Source organism: Sphaerodactylus townsendi, linkage group LG04 (assembly GCF_021028975.2).
Source record: "Sphaerodactylus townsendi isolate TG3544 linkage group LG04, MPM_Stown_v2.3, whole genome shotgun sequence".
Taxonomy (NCBI): domain Eukaryota; kingdom Metazoa; phylum Chordata; class Lepidosauria; order Squamata; family Sphaerodactylidae; genus Sphaerodactylus; species Sphaerodactylus townsendi.
In genome coordinates this window covers 95,628,532-95,651,098 of record NC_059428.1, presented here as the reverse complement: position 1 = coordinate 95,651,098, position 22,567 = coordinate 95,628,532, and the positions used below count along the sequence as shown (strand labels likewise).

Below are 22,567 nucleotides of genomic sequence, written 5' to 3'. Positions count from 1 at the left end.
TAGCTGGATGGCAGGGAAGACTGAATTAGGGCCCTGCACAATGGAAGGTAAATTTTCTGGTAGATGGTTAATACCCGATCCAGTAATTTGATATAGTAAATGTTCGCACATTCTTTTTCCACCTGCACAGTACAGTGGATGCAGACACTGAAGCCTTTCCCTATGACTTTGCTGAATTATCACAAGAATGTATCACTGGTTTGAGAGCAAAAAAGTGACTATAAGGACATAATGGAAAAAGCAACTTTGGTATGAATACAAATAATTTCTTAGCCTTGTGGTGGTGGAAGGTGCCATCAACTCACAGCTGATTTATGGCAACTCCACTGGGTTTTCAAGGCAAGAGATGCCATTACCTGTCTCCACAGACTCTGTCATAACCCTGGTATTTCTTAGGGATCTCCCATCCAAATACTAACCACGGAGGACTCTGCTTAACTTCTAAGATTTGACAAGATCAAGCTAACCTGGGCTGTCCAGGCCTTGCTGAACAGATACTAAGCCTGGTCTACAAATGCAGAAAAATGAGACAGAATGGATTGTATTCTACAAAGGTCCCTGAACTATATTACACAGAGATGGGGAAAGGAGAGGGTGAAGAAAGTGATCATGCTTGTGTGTACATTAGGGAAACTCCCTCCAAATAGAAAATTAGCACCAAAACAACAACAACAACAACAACAACAACAACAACAACAACAACAACAACAACAACAACAACAACAACAACAACAACAACAAAAGGAGAAGGCTGCAGGAACTTTTCTCCAGATCTACTTTTTCTTGCAGTGATTTCGCTTTGTTAATTTTAATTAATTAACTGAAAACATTTTTATGCCAACCAGATGGAACATAAAAATATTTGAATCATTAAAACTACATTTAAAGTTACAAAGTAAGAACACCAATAGAGGGGGAAAGGCAAATCTCCCTGAGGGAGGCATTCCCATGACCAAAAGAGCCCTTTCTCAGGCTGCCCTCTGCCTAGCCACAGATGGTGGAGGCAACCAAAGCAGGGCCTCTGAAGAAGTGAACAGGTAGGTTTGTATAGGAGAAGGCTCCCATTAAGGTATGTTGGCATGTATGTTTTCACAAAGCAATGTTAAAAATAAGATGCCCAGCCTACACTCTAAAGTGGTCCAGTTCAGTCTACCACTTCATTTTGTTGTATGGGTAGATTAGACCTTAGACACATGGTTATGAAGTAAGGTAGATGGGTTTCCATAAAGGAATGAAGACCCAAGGGGGGGAAAAACCCTGGTTAGAATCAGTAAAGACAGCAACCAACATCTGAATAATAACATAAAGAGTTACATACCAATATCAGGGTTGAAGATTTCCTCTACGACCAGCTGAAAAAACTCTTTGGAAACCCCTCCTTCGTCAACCCCTTGTTCTCCTTCAAATTCCACATATAATTGCTTTTTCAAGTCTGCCGGATTTTCCATGGCAATCATTTCTAACTATTGGATGAGAAACAAAACAACTCTGTTGTACAACCACTTTCTACGTACTGGATATACCAAATTAACGCAAAATTGAACAAGGATCAAACAGCTACTGTTGTAACTTCCAAGATATACCTTAATAATTGGATTGGATTAAGTAGAAACTGAAGGTCTTCTCTAGGCTATAGCTAGTCTACAGACCTGTGTCCATCTCCAAGATCTCTATTAAGGCTGTTACAAAGTACACATCAAAGCTTATTTGGGTGTTGGCCTCTGAGTTAGAACTGGAGGAAGTAGATGAAACGCTTGCAAGGGTGAGATACCAGGAGCCATCCCTGGGTGCTGCTGCCACAGGAAGCCAGCTGGGATCCCGGAAAAATGTTGCAGTATCATCATTTGGGTGCCACCTATGGGTGAATCCATCAAAATCATAGCCCTTTGTGCCAAAGTGAGACATCTGGGGTCTGTACCTGCATGACTATGACAAAGTCCTGATTTTCCCAAGAATGTGGTAATCAGTAGAAGAGAAAAGTCGTTTTGGGTCAGACCTGAAGCACTTGTTGCATTTTGCATGTAATGCTGCACAAGGTCAGCTCAGCCCAGCATACACCCAGCATGCAAGTTTAGCAGCTGATCTTGCTTACAAATAACACAAGAGATGTTTTGAAACAATAAGTGACCTCCTGCACAACACAATTTTGGTTTCAAAAATATTTTACAATGATTTAATACAGTGAAATAGGAGGTCAGTTAACCATATTTGACCTGTCACCTGATTGGTCTAACAATACTACTATAGCAGCTCAGAAGCTGTCACTGGTGCAGGATATGCAGCAGGAGAGAAGAATGGTTCTTTTCCTGATGAACAATGCCTACAATATCATTGCAGCCCCGTCTGCCTACAACCCCCTGGCCACATTTCAAGACAGAGGGAAAAAAACAACAACACAAAAAACAACACACACACACACACACACACAACCAACTGCTTCTGTGCATTTGACAAAACTCGGCTAGAGATAATGATGCCCTTGCAGCCATTAATTTTATTGCCAGCACACAGAATATAAACCCTTCAAACCATCCATCATAAAACTCTAAATATTACTCATCACTTACTGTTTGCAATGTTAAGTCGTTACACCCTTCTAGCCCCACTGAAGTTAATGGGCTTAGAAGAGACTCAGGACTGCACTGTGTGTTTAATAGTGAACCCTGTATTCTCTGCATTTCTGGAATGCGGCAGTGTTGTCAATGCAGATGTCTTTTTATGTTTAGGGGAGAATATTTTAGTATCTATTTACACAACAATAAAAATAGGACCTTGAATTCAAACTGACCAGAACCTTGGATACTCACCATGAAGGGTCCTTCTACTCTGAGATTGGGGCACATCTTGAACTTTGGGTGATTGCCACTAATTGATGAGAGAGGCAGACCAGCTTTAACAACTTCCTGCCTCCTGGTTGGGAGTCCCTGGCTCAGTCTGGTTAATTCATGAGCTGATGAAGCCAAGGACACGAAGGAACAGAACAGAGATAACACACCACCAGAGCAGGTAAGCTGTTGGATGTAAAACAAGTGATACCCAGAGGAACAACTTGAGTGGTGTTAAGGAGGGTTAGAAGAAGCAAGCATCTTCCCCTTGTTGCGTGAGCATGTCGCATTGATCAGACTCAGTATTCTGCTCTTCATAGACACCGAGCTTTTCTTTTTATCTTAAATTTGATTCATATCCCACCCTACCCCAGCCAAAGGCAGGGGGCTCTTTTTGTTTGGGTGGGGCAAGAAGCCCTCCTAACCTCAGAGGAGAAGGAACCCTCATGGTGAATATCCAAGGTTCTATTCTTGCTCTGAGGAGGCAGGCACCTTGAACTTTGGGACTTCCAACAGAAGTCCAAAGAGATGGGTGGAAATTAATCATCATCCACCACTTGCTGCAGCCCTCTATGTCTAAGACTGGCTGAGGAAGGGGAGTCAAGTTTTAGTATCTAAAGAATGCCAAAATGGCAGACCATGTGGCTTGCCTCATAGGTATGGGAGATGAATTTTCGAATAGCATGGATGTTGCGAACATCTTCGTCCCCTTATTTGGGGATGTTAATTAAATGAAAGGGGAGAATCTGTCATCCTGATTGACCCTGTATGCCAGAGGTAGAAACTGAGGGTCTTCCAGAGTTCTAGTGAATGCCACTTTCTCTCTTTTGGAGTGGTTAGGTTGAAGGCAGAGGACAGGAGGAATCTCTTCCTAGGGAAATGTGAGCACATCTTGGGAGAAAATGTGGGGTCTGGCTATCACCCTGTCCTTGTGGAAGACACATAAACCTTATCTGGCTAACAAGGTTCCCAAGTTTCAACACTCTCTTAGCTGAAGTCACCACCACGAAGAAGACGGCCTTCATATGAAGCCATTTCAGGGGAACTTCCCTTAGGGGTTCAAAAGGGGGTTTAGTAAGAGCTGAAGGAAAGAACTATGCGCAGTCTCAATGACAGGAGTCAGAGGACCACAGGAGGGAAGACAGGGCTGCACATACCTGTAACTGCTGTTCTTCGAGGTCTCCTGTGCATTCCACACAGTGAGACTGTTGAGGAAGCTTACCAGACCACATTGGTGGGCACTGGGAGCCAAAGCTCTGGTACAGCGAGACATATCTGTCATTGCGCCTGGACCTTTTCTGTGGGGGTGGGCCAGTGAGGGTGATCTTGGATCACAGTGTTTGGACCCCCGAGATGGGGTCTGGATTGGGGAAGAGGTTCCAAGGAAGGAGCCTGCTGTGCCATTGTAACCCTCATGGGCCAGGCTAGCAGCCAAGAGAGCCTCTTTTCTTGGGACAGAAGAGTGTTCATGCATTTCTTGCAGCTTCTTCAAGGCTCTCCTTAGAATTACCATCACTTCAGCTAGCCAGGACTGGACTGTTCATTATCCACTTAAAAGATCCATTCTGGTGGTCAAGGTATCTGGATTGGGGGTGGGTGGGTGGGTTCCAATGAGGTGCCTGTGGCATGCTACTTCAGCTGCCAGGGCAGACGAGAGAGCCATTCACATCTGAGATGCTCTTTCCCCACCTTTTGCACAGTGCATCTTTCAGCACCTTCACTTTCAATCTACGACATTCCTGGCTTGCTTCTGACTCAGGCTTGAGAGCTCTCTCCATGGAGGACGTTGCTGTCCAAAATTCTTCAAATGAAAATACATCTCTTCTGGCTTCTGCATTTCTCCAAAGCCTCTTGGGTTTGTAGCAGGGCTATCAAGGGGAAGGAAGGGTGGTGGCGGAAGGGGGAGAGTGGAGAAAGGCCTCAAAAACAAAAGCAGCAGCAGAGCTGAAAGGACGTGTGGAGAGAAGGTATGAAGAGAAAGAGAGAATCTACTCCAGGAGAAAGGCAAGTAAAAAAAAAAGGGGGGGGGAAGCTCTTAGAGCTTTTCTCTCCAACTGCACTCTTTTAAGGATGCAAGAAGCAAGCTGGCCCGGTTGACTCCCAACCAGGAGACAGGAAGTTGTTAAAGTTGGTCCTGACTCCCTGAGCAATTGGCAAGAACTCATTGACACTTAAATATTCAGCTGGCAGACAATTCCGAGCAAGTGAGCCATCCTCCTACACTATAAGCAAAGGAAGTTACCATCACTGAATAAATGAAACCTAGAGGAATCTTTCTATACTTCCAATACAGCAGTCACTTAAGATCTGAGCATAAATAAACACTAGTATCAACTGGAGATAACTGGATGGCTTGTTGCAAGTGCCAATTTCCTGATGTCTCAGAGGAAGAAGCCAATGGGTTGGTGAGACTCCTTCCTGACCCTCACAGCTCACAATTAATGCTGCTCCTAGGTAAGCAGATTCCTTGCAAATTCATCACACATGCGTTTTAAGAAGAAAACTTTTGTAGTTCCCTTAGAACAGGGGTAGGGAACCTGCGGCTCTCCAGATGTTCAGGAACTACAATTCCCATCAGCCTCTGTCAGTATGGCCAATTGGCCATGCTGGTAGGGGCTGATGGGAATTGTAGTTCCTGAACATCTGGAGAGCCGCAGGTTCCCTACCCCTGCCTTAGAACATAAAGTTTACAGGCAACATTAGAATTGGGTCAAAGTTTTATTTTTAAACTGCAATAAGGCACCTCATAAATTTCAGCCATGTGGAAAAAAAGACATTAAAATCAAAGACCAAGAATATGATACGAGCAATTAAATATGAAGACGTGACAAAATTTAAAATAGTAGTTTTTACTGAAGCAAGGAGTTTAAAAGGATATTTCATGGAATACAGTTATATGCTAATCAACTAGTTAGGCAAAATATTTCTGCAGACAATATGATCTACATGCTTTAAGTGGATACACACAACCATTGTGGGTTACCAATCTAATCCTATTGTCAGGTTCAGAGAAATATTTTGTTCTGATGAAGTGGTGAAGCAAAAGGATTGTACAACTTAAGATACCTTCCTAGAAACAACTCAGGATTTTGCAGTCCCTTTTACTGCCCTGGGCCTCTATCTAATTGTGATGGGCGAAACACGTGAAAGAGGGCACAATGCAGGATTTATCCCTCATGCTTTTCAATCTCTATGGAAAGCCTTTAATACAAATCATTTGCAATTTTGCGGTTGCCTGTCATCAGTAAGTTCAGCTCATTTTCAGTTCAATAAGTAGATGATACCAGCTCTACAGAACCTTATCCAACTCCCCTGGCGATGTGGAAGAGGTCCTGAGTTGTTGCTTGGCCATGGTGGTAAATGGGCTAAGAAGGAACAAACTGAAATTAAATCTTGAAAAGGTGGAGCTCTTAAAGGACGTTGTGCTCCCCACTTTTGATGGCATTTAGCTGACCCTTATTGACTCAGTTAAGAGCCTTGGGGTTGTACTGAACCCAATGTTGTTAATGCAACTGTAAAAAAAAGGCTTCCTTGCAACTCAGCTTAGATAGAAAGATGGCTCCTTACCTTGACACGGATGATCTGGCCAGCTGGATTCCTGCCATAGTAACATCAAGACTATACTGAAATGCCCTGTTCATTGGTTCCCCCTCAAAATCAATTCAGAAACTCCAACTGATGCAGAATGCCATGTCGTGGCTATTATCCTGAGCTAGCTGGAGTACACATATTACTCCCACCCTGCAACCTGAGTTACCAGGTTCAGTTCAAGATATCACATATAAAGCAACATATTGGAAGACTGTTTCTCTCCCTACATTCTGCCCCAACAACTTCACTCATTGGAACAGGATCTTTTGCAGGTGCCAACCTGCATTTGGGCAAAATCAACCTGCCAGACTACTTACATGAGGATTAAAATAAGACTGCACCAGAGAAATAAAGAGTTGCTTACCTGGAAAAGCTATTTGAGGGTTTATATTTTGCATTCTTGATGAACTATACACTAATAATATAACTGTAAGCACTGTTTTTCAGTAAGCTGGCAATCCTCCTGTATGTTACAAATGCAGCACAATAGGGCCACCTGCAGATATGCTAGAGGTTTGTACAAACTTGAGGGCACAGGAGAGAAAATGAATACCACAGCCCGAGGAAAGCCAAACACAGTGCAGGAATTATGAGATGTTCTCTCTGTTCTTCACATGACCCCAGCTTGTCAATCTTACTAACACATTTGATGCCTCTGTGATTGTGTGTCTACCACAAGGCAGCAAAACATGGCCATCCGCAGAAAAAGCAGGAGCTATTATTCTTCGGATTCTACAACACTGTTCCTCTCGTGCAGCTGTGGAGGCTGCCCTCTGCTGAAGTGATGACTGCTGATGCTTGCACAAGGGCTCCTTCAAAAGCATAGGTCTTGCACACCCGAAAGGGCTAGTGGCTGAGGAAATGGGTGACACAGCAGAGGGAAGCCTCTAAAAGCAGCTAGGTAGAAGCGGGAGGGGAATAATGTCACCCAAGACTATGTGCTTAGGGGGCTCCCTACAAATGCAGAAAAAGCTCAGTTTGTAAGCTTGAAAATGAAAACTATTGGCTTAGACCAATTGGTGTATTTCTGCCCAGTGTGATTTTCCCACTTTTTGCCTACATTTGGATGGTTTATAGCAGGGGTCTGCCACCTGTGGCTCACCAGATGTTCATGGACTACAATTCCCACCAGCCCCTGCCAGCATGGCCAAGTGGCAGGGCTGATGGGAATTGTAGTCCATGAACATCTGGAGAGCCGCAGGTGGCAGACCCCTGGTTTATGGCAAGAAAATATCCAAGTTCTCAAGCCTGTGTACTCCATCCATCCACCATCCCACAGGAGACTGCAAATCAAGAAATCTCCAATAAGCCACAATTTTGTGAGACATCTGAATCAGGTGCTTTCACAAACTGCAGTTTGTTTGTTGCTTGCAAACTAGGACTCTGAACTGTAAGACACATAGGGCTGGGACAGATTTTATGTTTCCCTTAATTAAATGTTAGAACCTTCAGTGAGGAACAGCATATGCTAACCCGGAAGAAGCAGCATGATGCTATGATTCATTATCCTCCAGTTAAAGATTACCACCCATTACCCTTCAAATGAAACCATAACAGAATACTGCTAGAAAATTTCTTAGCAACAATAAAAACAAGCATCGCCACTTTATCAAAACACACAGAACACCTAAATAGGATTTTAAGTTAAAAGACTGATCATTTCATATGCACTACTTCTATCTGCAATACTTTTATCTGAAGACATTTCTTCCTTAAGCAAACTTCAAAAATCCCAAATATCTTCTTGAAAGGCTAATGCTGGATGAAAGCCAAGACGCATGCCAGGTTAAATACATTATAGACTATTTGTGCGTATGAACTGCTTTGATTGCAGTGTACGTACAGTAAGCAAGGATGCTATTTTCACTGGATCATTACACAAACGCATTAATAAACACATGTCAAATTGTGGGAGTAATCCTATACATTTTATAACCAGAGACTTCCCCTGCAGCAGAAGCAATCTATTATTATTTACAGTACCTGCACGAGACACATATCACCTTGAATGAATCCAGAATAATGGTGACAATAGAGTGACAAAGCCATAAGGAAGTAACACACTGTGCTCTTATTTTTTTTTTAAAAAAGAAAACAGGGCCGAGCTACTTACCCGGACAAGTGCATCATCTATGATATGATCACGTCTCACTTTGAGCCGCAAATATGGATTTAATTGCTGCCCTTGAACTAAACTGTAGAGTACAGTAATGCGTCGTTCACTGTACATGCGGATCCTGTTGTCATAATACAATCCCAAGTTCTTGGTGACAGCATTCAATATAAAGGGGCACGTCATAAAGGAGAATTTGTTTTCTGTTTCTACCTTGAAGAAAGTATAATCTTTGTCCATTTCTAGAACATCATTCAGTGGTTCGTTGATAAACTCTTCGAAGGGGATAAGTGGTTTTCGGCAATCTATAGTTTTTACCCCAAGTTCAGTTTCCAGTGGGTCTACTCGAGGCCCTTTTTTATTTCTTCGCTCCTCCCCCAGCAGTTCTTGAAGAGTCAGCTCACTGGATTCTGGGATAGGCTCTTCATCCTCCTCTTCGTTGTGATCTGTATCCACATCCCCTCCTACTACATTTGCATAGTAAACCATTTTCAAGCACTTTGAAGCAGCAACGATGGCGTCGTCGTCATTCACTAAATTGCGACTGTTAAATTCGTTGCTTATGACTTTGTAGGTGATGAGCTGCTGAAATGTTTCCATCATTCGTCGAATCTGGTCTGCGCTGTACTTGGACCACAATCGGATCAGTTTTGCTTGAGCTGCGAGGGGTAACTTGCTCATTGCTTTGCAAAACAACGGCAGTGCCATTTCCAGGTACTCAGGACTATGAAGGTTACCATTTTCCATAACAATAATAAACAAGTTGAGATAGTTAGGATCTCGAGAGTACACATTATGGTAAGTCAAGTCACATTCCACATTGGGTGACAAATACACAAGTGCATTTAAAAAGGCAGTTTCTATTTTTTCATTAGAAAGCAATCTATTGTAGACCCGTCTGACTGCATCAATGTCTACAGACACTTCATCTGGGCCCAGTTTTTGTAGGTTGTTATCCCCCTGTGCATTATCGCCTACTCTGGATGATGACGGTGCAACCGAGTCTTCCTCCATGGCAGAAGAGCAAGCAGCCTTCTCCTTTTCGTCTTCGTCCTTATCTTCATCCTTTCCTTGGAGAGACTTCAGTTCTTCCTTAGTATGCTGCTTGGCTTTCCGAAAGCTCTGCACCAACGCCTCGGCACTAGAAAACACTCTCCCAATGACACGAATTAAAGGGGAATAGTCCTCTTTTTCTCCGCACAGCTCGAGGATTTCATATACCTTTTCTTCTGTTAGGAAAGTCACATCTGTAAGGTTAAAAATGAAACCGGAAAACTTTTTGAACTTAGGTCAGACACATCAAATTATAAGACACGACGAAAAGCACAATTTGCCAACCTCAACAGGCATATTACTTGAGCAATTCACTATTAGATACCAGAATGTACTTGTGCAACAGCCTAAAGTTGCCAAAGTCTGAAACTATGCAAACACAGTGATGTGTTATTGCTCTTCCTAATCTGGGTTGTGACAGTCTCTCTGTCAAAGATCTGAAGAGACTGCAGATGTAGTCAACAGGAGGAGAGAAAACTGATGGAAAAGTAACAGCCACAATGGCCTCCACTGGTTTCTTGACTGGCCATCTGGTAAAACCACAGCCCGTCAGTATCCACATCTCTTTTACTTCAGCCATAGACCTGAACTACATTTCTGCCTCTTGAGAAGAAACACAGAAAAAAGAATACAAGGAGGTGCTGCGAAGTCGCAGCCGAGAGGATAGAAGCTGCCAGAATCCTCTAGGTTGAGAAAGAAATACGCCTGGAGAGTTTGGGGGGGAGGGGGGAGCCTAAAAAGGGCAGGGTTTGGAGAGGTGAGAGACCTCAAAGGTGTACGGTGCCACGGATTCCACCTTCCAAAGCGACCCTTTTCTCCAGGGGAATGGATCGCTGTCATTTGGACAGAAGTTGTCACCCCAGATCTCCAGCCATCACTTGGAGTCTAACAACCCTTGTAGCAAGCATCACCTGCCTCTCCTATCAGAAAACAGAGCACACTCACACATACTGGTGGCAAGTTTCTGCTTGGCCAAGGCAAGCAGTTTTTTCCTTGCTGTGGGAGAAGTATGTTGCGATTACAAGAGCACATTCGGTAATGTAGAAATCTGCCATGGCAGTATGCTTCAGGAGAAAAAAGTATTTCCTCCTAAATATTCAAGAAGTCAGTTAGAACCAGCTGGCCACTTTGCAGAATTCTGATGTCTGGTTATCAAGAAGGCAGTGCCTGATTTTAACATGCTACACAGGGCCCTGACATTTTTTATTATCATATCTGCCAGTAACACGTGCCATTCTAATGGCAGCAAGATTGGATTTTTGATGCGCTGTGAAAAAGAACCCTGATATATTCAATGTCTGCCTCTATCAAAACTATAACAATTGCACCGTTACAAGTTAAATACAGGTGGAAAGTACCGCTGAAAGTGCCAAACGCCTTACCTTTAAAGTCATCTCTTGGGCCTTGCATCTCCCTCTTGTTCATTTTTCTGTCAGTACAGGAGTTGTTATGGGCACCTTTGGAATTGTTTTCTAGGTAAGCCGAGCTTGTCCCTTTCTTGGAGGGATGAGGATCACAGAGTTTTGCATTAATCTTATAAAGCTCGAGGGCTTTAATGGCTGCTGCATTGTTATCCATACGAAGATAAGTTGGACAGGAAGCACAAAATTCATTCGTGCAGGCGTCATTTCCACAGCCCTCAGTTAACTGATGGTAGTAGCGTTCTATTAGATGCTTTGCAGCTGCTCGCTTCCTGTACCAAACATTCAAACAAGGAAGCACAAGGATTAGTATGGCCTTCATAAACCAAGCTCATTCAACTGACCAGCAAAGCACAGATTAGTGAGGTGCTGAAATGGTTTCTCTCAATTCAAGATATACTACACACAAAGAGAGCCTGAAATGCAATCTGCAGTTGAATAAAATTACCTGAGTCACAATTTAGTATGTGGAAGCTAAATCCAACTGCTATGTAGAACAGCTAAGAAACCAAGGCCTCAGCTGTACACTGAACAATGAGAGTTAGATAGGCTTAACTAAGGACAGAGATGTGGTCAACCTCTGTAGAGATGTTGGTTGAATTATAGGATACGGTGAAACTCTAGGTACATTAAGCTCTAATTAAGTGATGTTCATAGAAACAAGAGTTGGAAGGAGCCAAACAGGCCATCTGGTCCAATCCCCTGCTCAATGCTCAGCTTGGGATCAGCTTAGAGCATTCTGGGAAATGTATGTTCACCTGTTCCCTAAAGACAGCCAGTGAGAGGGAGCTCAACCCTTCCCTGGGCAGGATTCCACTGTTAAACAGCTCTTACTGTAATCTTTTTTCCTAATAGCCAGCTGTTATCATCCGCCTACTATTGTGAGTCCTCTCCCCTGCTGCCAACAGGAACAGCTCCCTGCCCTCCTCTAAGTGACAAACCTTCAAATACTTAAAGAGAGAACCCGTGCCATCCCCCCTCTTCTTCTCCAAACTAAACATTCCCTAAGTCCCTCAGTTTTTCCTCATAGGGCATGGTCTCCAGGCCCCTGATGATCCTTGATGCTCTCCTCTGCACAGCTCCATTCTGTCCACCTCCTTCTTGGAGGCCTCCAGGACTGCAGACAATACTCCAAGTGTGGCCTGACCAATGTGATATACAGTGGAACGATGACATCTTGCGTTTTGGATGTTATGCTTCCGTTGATACACCCCAAGAGCACTTCAGCCATTTTTATTGCTGCATCACACTGGCTGCTCATATTTAACTTACCATTCACCCGTACCCCAAGATCTTGTTCACATGCACTACTACCCAGTGTGCATACTGCTGCATATATTTTACTGAGGCATACTATAACTACATTATAATACAGAATGGTTCAAAATCCACTTGCTTCAACTGCACAGGGAGTAGAATGTTATGCTGTACAACATAAGCAGCTAAGCTGTATTTTAAAAAGTTTTGCAATTAATGTATTAGAAAGGATGTCAATTGATGAAGTTATACAGAACATCATTGGGGTAGCTAACATGTTTCACTTGGACACAGCTGGACCCCCGGATGGCCTTGGAAAGGTAGCCCTTTCGTGAGGGGAATTAATCTATTGAACTGTGGCTTTCATCACTACTGAGGTGTTATATTCACACATTTGTTATCCAAATCACAGTGTGCACAATAACTTCAAATGAAGTTCAGATTCTGGTTTGCTGCTAAACAAAAACCACTATTTCTCAATCAGGGCTTCATACCCCACCAGGGGTTTCCTTAGATAAAGTTAATTTGAGTTTCACTTAGCCTAACTTGAGACTAAACCTGATCAATTTGAGACTGCCTGAAATATGTACAGCGGGAAAGGCTGTGAGGGAGGGAGGGGATATTCCCATATGCCCTCACCTCACATCTTATTGAAGCGTAAGGGGTCACAAGCAAGGTTTGGCATCTTCATGCTTATGGTCCTAAAGTCTGTCATTCTACACAACTCCTACACAACGTACTTCAGAAACTGAGCAGGGTTGCCCCTGGATAGTAAGTGAATTGGTGACCACCAAAAAAACCCAGGGTTGCTATGAAGAGGGAGGCAATGGCAAACCATTTCTGTGTGTCCCTTGTCTTAAATATCCTTCAGGGTCACCGTAAGTTGGCTATGACTTGGCAGCACTTTCCACTGCACTGAAGGAAGCAGGATGTGTTGCTGTCATTTAGCTTGGTTAAACATCTTTGCAAGCGATTCTAAAGTGATGTTCTGGGTCAATTCAGTGCCCAGACCAAAAGAGCTGCATAGATTATCTGGCACTAAATGCAGGGTCCAAATCAATGATTCATTCAATAATCAAGGATTTTTTTTTTAGAAACTGATGTCTTTCAGACTAAGTTCACCCTTGCTGGAAGTGTTTTATACCATTAAAATATACACACGCTTCTGAATAAATGCATTTCAGACCTTGTATTGATCATTGTTGCTACTGAAACTGGATTTCACAGAACTGAAAGCTTATTATGCTAGGAGTAAAGACACCAAATACAAGTTTCTCTGATCCAATAAACTATTTCATGCATATCACTCACACAGTATAAAAGTTCACATGCAAGGTGAACATTCCACTGCGAGAGAGCATTATTTGGTGTTAACCATGCTGTAAAATGAAGACAACCTTTAAGTGTTAGGCTGTATTTGATTACTCACACAAATTCTTCCCCCCCCCCCCCCCCCAAATCTCTGCAAAGTGGTGTTCTTGGGATAGGAATCCCGGAAGAACAATGGGAGTGAGGGTTTCCTGTAGCAGGGAGGGGGATCAGTGAAAATTACTAATTTAGCTTGGATCCAGTCTAAGAGTTTCTTTCAAACAGTAGTCCATAAGGAGCATTAGTTTTTACTCCCATGACGTTTGCAGTTAATGTAGCTCCACTTCCAGCAAATCAAGGAATCAGTTAGGGATTATTTAAACCTCATACATGTGATGGAAGTTAATGTAACACATCTGAAGCATAAAAAATTAGCTAACTTTCAGCCACATAATTTCAAATTACAATAATGAACATAGAAGCCACAAGCATAATGATGCAAATCTGTTCTTTGCAGCTCTCCCACTGATGGTCTGGTACAATATTTTCTGTATCACTGAACCACTGGACAGAGTTTAATTTTAGTCGAGCATAATGAAGTGGTAGATAAGTATGGCTGCAATCCATAGAAACAACTTATGCCTATAAATAATGCACACACTTGGTGATGCAACATTCTCACTTGGCATAGTTGCCCTACAATTATTATTATTTATTAGACTTCCACCCCACATTTCCCAACAAAGTTCTGGCTCAAGGTAGCTAGCTGCAATTTTAAACCAGGTTAGCCTTTTAGACTACAGACGTTTCAAACAGCAGAAGCTTTACCTGGACTGCAGTTAGTACACTATCAAAATGTTGTACGGAGATAGAGATTTTGAGGAGATTGCTATGCTACCATCTGCTGGAAGAAAAATTTAAATACAAAAGTTCCTGCATCAGATTGGGCTTTTTAAGGTACAGCTCTGGGCAAATTATTACCCTTGAGGAAATGGTCATTAAATAATTTCTCTCAAGTACAACTTAAAGGTGGCTGTTACAGAACTACATTTAAGCAATACTGATGCTGCATCTGGCTTTAACACACAATACGCCAAAGTCGGTCAGTCTGAGATGCTAGTTATACTCACATTCGGCTAGCTTCAATGGTTTCAGAGTGAGGTTCTCCTGGTGATCTGAAAAGTTCAAATAAACACTGTTGAGCAATGTAGCATTCAGCTACGGGACACAACTGTGTATTAATGAACAATTAACAACTCAATACTCGGCTAAAAATAGACAAGATAGGAGATCTACAATTAAGATATTTAAAAGATTAACTAAAGTGGCAGAAGACTAATGAGGATAAATCCCCCCATGTGGATATGAATTTGTATAGTATGCCAATAAAGGTATTCAGTGGTGGAACGCCAAGGTGTGTGTGTGTGTGTGTGTGTGTGTGTGTGTGTGTGTGTGTGCGTGCGTGTGTGTGTGTGTGTGGTGCACCGGGTGCACACCTGGGGGTGGAAAATCGCCCAGGCCCCTCCCCCTTTTCCTGCGCCCCCTGCGGCACCCCCCTTGAGGCACCCCCTTCCCACACTTACCTACGTTCCTTTTCTTTTTTTAGTACTTTTTGAGGCTGAAAAAAGCGGCCTATTTACAGTTCAGGCTAAAAATTGCCTGAGGAGCCACAGTTCCTCACAAGGGTTCCTGGGAAGTATAGTTTGCCAGGCAGTTTTTCCCCTGAACTGTGAAGAGGCCGCTTTTTTCAGCCTCAAAAAGTACTAGAAATAGAAAAGGAATGTAGGTAAGTGTGGGAAGGGGGGCGGGGTGTGTGTGCCACGGGGGGCCCAGGGGGGGCGGGGCGGAAAAAACACACTGCGCACTGGGTGCAGTTTGGCCTAGCTACGCCTCTGAAGGTATTTCAAGTTCAAAATCCCCTCCTGATGGCCTCAATCTAAATCAAGGCCCGGCATGGCTATAAGAACACTGGAAGACCTACAATCTCCATCACATCTGGTTTGATCCTTAGAAGTCACTGTTACTGATTTCATTGAAAAGTACTTCCACCTAAACCTTAATTCTCACAACTACTCAGATTTAAAACATGTATTTTTGAGCCAAGTAAATCTTGTTAAAAATGGCTTCTATTAAAAAAAGTTAGGTCACATTTCAGAAGTCTTCTCACTATTTTTTACAAAGGTTAAGATAGCAGGATTGTGGGGGAAAAACACCACTGAGACCACTGAAGTCAGAAGAGAAAATACTGGACTTGATGGACCTACTTGGCAGTATTCCTAAAACCAAGTCCTTTAATTTGTATCAGCAAGTAAACTGTGATGATGGAATGAAATTAGGTGCTCATGTATGTCATCTAGGCACAAACTATGATATGCTGCCAGCATTGCAAGCAGACACAATGTCAAAATGTTCAGGAACAGAGCTATGGTTTTGGGAAGAAAAGACAAAAGGCTGTTGCCTGGGTATCTTTGCTGCTTTTTCTACCAGGGCACCAAAGGAAGGTTTTGGCCAGTGATAAATTAAGTAGGCTAGTGTTGAGACCTGCACTCAAGAACAGTGACAGCCATGGCCTCTCTGGCTGCAACCTTAAGAACATCTTCCTTGGAGTAAAAATGAGGTTTGTGTTGTTAAAGGCTTCCATGTCTGGAATCAGTGGCTGTTGTGGGTTTCCCAGGCTGTGTGGCTGGGTCTGGTAGTTTCTGCTGCTAATGTAACCTGTGGATGGCATCTTCAGTGGTATGCAGGCAAAAACTACCAAGCCATGGTCACACAGCCTGGGAAACCCACAACAGCCAGAATAAGACTGACTTCTCAGTAGACTTTACTCAGAGTGCTACCCTTAGATTACTTCCACTTCTACCAAAGTCACTGCCCAGTGCCCTAATTATTCATCACAGGCAAAGAACACCCTTTAGACACGACCTATCTTACAGCTTGAATTTAATAGAGGAAGTTTAACAGCTTACGCGCATACATTGATGTAATATGACTTGTGAAGCCAGGCTGCTAGTTGCATAGCCATTCTTAAAGTTCTGAGTCCCTGTGAACCACATACGGAAGAAGTGACGTCTGGAAGTCTGCCTCATACAAATACATTTTACACCTGCTACACTCTATGGCAAAGCATATAATACAGAATGTCAGCGTTTATAAAGACTGATCTTACAGTCATGCTGGCACGGATCACCTGCAACAGTAAAGCACAGTTTGATGCTATGTGAAGGAGCCTGGAGGATCTTCTGTTTACATCCTTCCCACACACCCCCTCCCCCCGCCTCCTTGCACTGGGCAGTTAAAGAACCATTTCTACTTTTGGAGCAAACCAATGGAATAGTCCTAGCCAACTGTTCCACCGAAGTGTCCCTGACTACCCTCCATGCTACAGCCTCCAATCCCACCTGCTGGTCCCATAGATGCCAACAAAGCCTTTTTGATGATCCAAGGAAACCCCCTCCTCCCTTTTATACCAGTGGAATACCTGGCTGGATCCAGCCCAGTTTGTTATCATCTCTCAACCAGCCCTGGAATGTGACCTTTTTTTTTTTTTTTGGCAAACTTGGATTTCAAAATGTGGTTTAAACTTAGTTTGGAAGCCTGGGTTGCAAACAGAACAGAAACCACAGCCTTTGGCCATGCAAGAATAGCAGCAAGCTACTGTTGCGTACAAAATTTGAAAGTTACATTAGCTGCCTGTGTGTACAAGAATGAAGAAAAGCAGAGCATGCGGGTGCAATGATTCTCCAAGCTTACTCCTCATAGCGACAAATCAAGGGTTGCTGTTGCATTCGAAGCAGGAAGTCATGTTCTGTTCAGTGTTTGAATAGGACCTCTGTTTTACATTGGACACGGAGGACGGATAATATATGATGGCCTTGTGACAAAAACAAACTTGAGTTTGTTCTGATTTTTCTCTTAATTTCTGTACAGATATATGTTTCCACTATCAACATTTAAACTTCAGCTTTACTCAGCCAATCACCTCATGTCCTCAAGCTCTGGTCTATACAGATCCAACAGACATCATACATCTGCTGCTACACTAGACAACCTTTGCCAAGAACTTCCTAATTATTGACCCTTTCTGGAAAATCCTTTCTACTTCTGAAACACTGGAAATGTGAGCAGGTTCTCAATCTCATAGGACAAGATGTCGCTAGACACTAAACCCGAAACAGTTCTTATTCTTTAAAATGGCTACCTCTGGTGTTATTTGCTTTTCAGCCTCAGATACCTATCGGGAGCCAGCATGCCAGATCCTAGAAGACACAAAGGCTAGAATGTGTTCTAAGACCAAAATCAGGTCTGTCTGAAAAAAGAATTAGTAATATCTTGGAATGCTAATAATTGTCCAAAAACTTTACCGTCTCTATTAGCATTGTACATCTAAGCTAGAATAGTGTAGCAGCAAGAATAGTTTGGTTTACTACGTATGGTCTGGTTAACAGAAAGTCCCTTCTTAAATATTTCTGAATTTTGTTCAGTCTTATCACATAGAGAGGCATTTCTCAGAAGCTGAGTTTCTTCCCACTGCAGATTCAAAGTCCAAGCCTGTGCACCTGTTGGAAGTATTACTTAAACCTGCCTGGGCAGGCCTTTGTGACTCAGAAAAGCCAGTGTAGTGAAAGTATCTGGTGACCCCAGGCTCAATTTCTTCCTCATAAAAGTTGCTTGGGGACCCTGTGGATCTGTAACTGTCAGAGTAATCCATCTTGAAGAGGAAGCAGCAGAGGAAAGGTGAAATGAAAAAGACAGGAAAGGATAGGGAAGTTTCATTTATATTCTGATTTCTGAAACTGAGTGGTGGTGCTTTTGCTACTTGCTCCAAGCCACTGAGGGGTTATAAAGCTATATGAGAAATGCCCTCAAAACAAAATTTGACCTAAGTCACCAGAAGCCTCAGTATTATTGATTCTACGTTAGCAGTATCATATTAAGAAAGCAAGACTAAAAACTCAGTCTGGCAAATACAGACGCGTCTGTTCTAAACATTACTTTATATGTTTCAATCAGCTATGTTTATATGCATGAAATTGATATGTGGTACAGTTTCTGCAGCGGCCCTGAATGAGGTGCCAGTGAGAAAAATGCAAGTACAGGAGCAGACTAACGTGCTGATCTGAAAGTTACATGAGAGAATCTCACTCATTAATCCTCAAATCCACCCCTTGGCTGAAAATTTCATTACCCCTCTTGCTAAATCTACCATGTTGAATATGAAGCCATGAATATAAAGAGAGAACCCATTTTGTTTCCTTTAACAGTGCAATGCTAAGTTAGTCCAAGTCAACCCAAATCCATGGGTTCAGTCTACAGCAGGGGTAGGGAACCTGCGGCTCTCCAGATGTTCAGGAACTACAATTCCCATCAGCCCCTACCAGCATGGCCAACTGGCCAATTGGCCATGCTGACAGAGGCTGATGGGAATTGTAGTTCCTGAACATCTGGAGAGCCGCAGGTTCCCTACCCCTGGTCTACAGTAACTCTATACAAGATTGCATTGTAAATTAATCATTTGGACAATCATACTGAATATTATATTCTACTGAATAAGCCTAAACTACATAACTGAATGCACTCTGATGAGGACCCAGGTAGGATTTCAGATATCGTGGTCCTCAGCCAAAGAGATTCAAAGATTACTGAATATATGGCAATAAGTGATCAAGAAAAAGGAAGATCTCCATGTGTATGACAAGGTTGAGTTTTACATTAACCAACATGATTTGCATGGTCATTAGGCTTGGAGATTCAGGTGCACTGAATCCTGGATTCAGCTCGAATCTGGGTGCATTTGGGCAAAAATCAGCTGAATATGTCCTGCCTGAATATGAATGAATCAGAATGCAAGGCATTTGGGCTTTTTTGGCTTTTTTCATGTTTCTGCCTGCAATTTTAAAGCTAGTGACACCATAATTTCAGGGTCTCATGTGGAGACTGTCCTGGTGATCTCACCCAAGTGTGGTGAAGTTTGGTTAAGGGGGTCCAAAGTTATGGACCCACAAAGGGGGCACCCCATTCCCAACTGTTTCCAATGGAAGCTAACAGGAGATGGGGAATATCCCTTTGAGGGTCCATAACTTGAACCCCTGAACCAAACTTCACCAAACTCAGTTGGTATCATCAGGAGAGTCTCCTGATGAGACCCTGAAATTGTGGTGCCACTAGCTTTAAAAATGTACCCCTGACAGGCACCCCAAGAAATTGCCCAAGATTCTCTACTCTGCAGTGCCTTGGCACCATTATACCCAATGGGGAATTTCTGTGCAGGCTACACATTTTTGAAGATAGAGGCACCAGACTTTCAAGGTGGCTCCAGGAGGTCCTTCTGGTAATAGCATTCAGGCTTGGTGAACTTTGCTTCTGCGGGTGGAGTGGGGGGCGGGTTGAGAGAGTTCTGAGAGAACTCAGCCAGGAGGCTTCATGTGTAGGAATGGGGAAACAAAATAAGCGTTTGGGGGCCCATAAAATTGAACCCCCAGAAGCAAAGGTCACCATGAAGAAACACCAAAAAATATTTTTAAAAAATCAGACGGACCTGAATTTTTTGGGTATATATGAATATGTTATTTGTCCTATTCTGGCATACAGATAATTTTATGACCGAATAAATCCGAATCAGAATTTTACCGAATTTCTAGGGTATTGACCAAGCTTAAAGGTCATATCACCTAAAGCAGTGGTGGCGAACCTATGGCACTCCAGATGTTCATGATGGGAATTGTAGTCCATGAACATCTGGAGTGCCACAGGTTCATCACCACGGACCTAAAGTGTTTACTAGTGGCTAACATAAGATGCAGTCACAATTTTACAAATCCTTTATATGGCAGTTTATATGTGGATGTAATTTATTTCAATGAATTGCAATTATAAAATTCCTGTTAATACTGTAAACAAAATGAGTTCAGAAGAGACATTTTCCACCTTCCCACCGCAGTAATCTTAAAAAGTCACTCCTAAGGGTTGCAGGACCTCGGGGAATGATGTGGGATGTGGCAATGTGGACAGCACAAGCAGAAGAGGGAAAGTTTTCAGCTGAATTAGCAATTTGCCGCTTCGTCTCTTTCCTGATTCCCCAAACATCAGCCATGTTAATCTTGAATTGTAGAACAGAAGTAGCCTTCAGCCACTACACATAAAATGGATTTGATGCCTGTCGCTTTACAGAAGCTTAGCAGATAATGACTTATTAGTTTATTGTTGCAGGAAGTTTATTCAAGAACTCTTTACAAAACATTGTTCTACAACAGTTGTAGTCAGTTGCAATGTACAACACATTTGCCTGAATTAGACTGCAGAAAATGGGATCACAACACACACCAACTAATCTGAACACTGCAGCATGAGCTAGCAATTTCAAATGGTGGCTCACTTCCAACAACCCTCGGAGCAACTTCTCCATTCCTTTTACCTCCACTGTAACTCCCTAGGAGAGAAAAGCAAAGGTATGCAAGTGTGCTGCACTTAGCAATACTAACGTTTCCTTTAAAAAGAATAAAATAAAGCTTCAGCAAGCGATGCAAACCACATTTAATAAAATCCCGCATTTAGATTTTCATTGTTTTTAAAAAAATATTTAGACTATTTTAAAGTTTACAAATTACGTTTGGCATCTGTTAGAGACACGAAACAGTTTTTTTTCCTAAACAGGAACTCTGGAATTATAACATTTAAAGAATATTAAATGTATGTTCAAACCAGGACAGAAAGAACGATCACATTCAACTTACTTGTCTTAACAGTGTGCCCCTAAAGATTACTCTAGTAAGACATGATCTAATCATAAAAAGCACACTTTGCATTTGAAATAGTTGTATCATAAAAAGCTCACAACATCTTCGCATTTACCTTTTACAAGCTGTGGCCATTCGGTGACATTGGGGTGATCACAGTTTTGTGTTGTTGATCAAAAATAGGTTCTCGCCTGTCCTCTTGTGCTGAGCCCAGCATAAGCTTAATGGGGCTAAACAAATAAGGTTATGTTTAATTAAATATCTTTAGGTTTCATATTTTAAGCATGGTTTTAATGTTAATGAATAACATTAGCTGATGCACTCTGATCCCAAGAATAAATCCCCATGTCAGAATTCTACTTACATTCTGCCTCACATAAATTGACTTGGGAGAGTGCTGCGGAAAAAATGTAAACTCAGTGAAAGACATTGCCTGATAGAGGAATACAATATTAGAGTACTGCACAGAGGCAAGGAAACATTGGGTTTCATGCTGATAGCATGCACATCTGCCTCTACACTCTTTGTATCTTGCCCTTTAGTCCTTAAGTCTCTGTATTCACTCAGTGTCTATCCACAATTAGAGACTGGATAAAGTTACTGTATCTGAGCTGAATCAAGATTGAACTTCACGCCTAGGTTTGTTGGAGGTATAAGATAGTAGAACTCTCATAACTGAGAAGATTCCACCACATCTGGTCCCTTGGGACTTGCAGCCTTCGATTTATTAGTGCACCTGGAAACTCAAACTGCCGTTCTATCAATCCAGCTGATAAACTTTATTGCATTCCTTCAAACTTTCAGAGCTAGATTGTGACCCAAATGCTAAAGTTGTTTTCTCAGGGGGACAGTGTGCTCTACCAACAAGTGTTCCTTATTATCCACCACAATCAAGTCCATTTGAATGAAGCAGTGAACAGCCAAAACAATCTCTACTCCTATGTATTAAAGTGACACCAAAGACTCATCTCAACAGTATGTACTAAAATTATTTATATGCCTAGTTTTCTTGGTATTGCTTGCCCATACTTGCAGAATACAACTGCCTTGGAGACTTGCCAAACTCAAAGTCTGAACAGGTCCTGGAAGCTGTACACAATATTTTTGGTTAACTTTTGACAGCCAGGGATAGGATGGCAGAAGAGTATCATTTGAACATCTGTAAGGGTTTGTGTATGATATAATTTACTCCAAGCCTTTGGGATGGGGATGCTACAAACCAGCTTTTTAAAAAAGGAAATGTTATACAAACACAAACAACAATTC

The 22,567-nt window shown here is 42.4% G+C and overlaps 1 protein-coding gene across 4 annotated transcripts in view; it reads right to left on the bottom strand.

Moving 5' to 3' along the window:
- Positions 1–22,567, bottom strand: part of UBE3A (ubiquitin protein ligase E3A) — a 35,121-nt gene that overhangs the window by 6,699 nt on the left and 5,855 nt on the right. For 2 of the 4 annotated variants that reach the window (XM_048492836.1, XM_048492837.1), the window contains 5 exons: positions 21,417–21,531; positions 14,699–14,743; positions 10,965–11,275; positions 8,530–9,776; positions 1,319–1,463 (listed from right to left, as the gene is read on the bottom strand). In XM_048492836.1, coding sequence (XP_048348793.1) covers positions 1,319–1,463; positions 8,530–9,776; positions 10,965–11,275; positions 14,699–14,743; positions 21,417–21,436 — 1,768 coding nt within the window. In that variant the 5' untranslated portion in view covers positions 21,437–21,531. Of the gene's footprint in view, positions 1–1,318; positions 1,464–8,529; positions 9,777–10,964; positions 11,276–14,698; positions 14,744–20,888; positions 20,995–21,416; positions 21,532–22,567 lie in introns of those variants that run through there. The other 2 variants (XM_048492839.1, XM_048492838.1) reach the window with 2 other exon arrangements.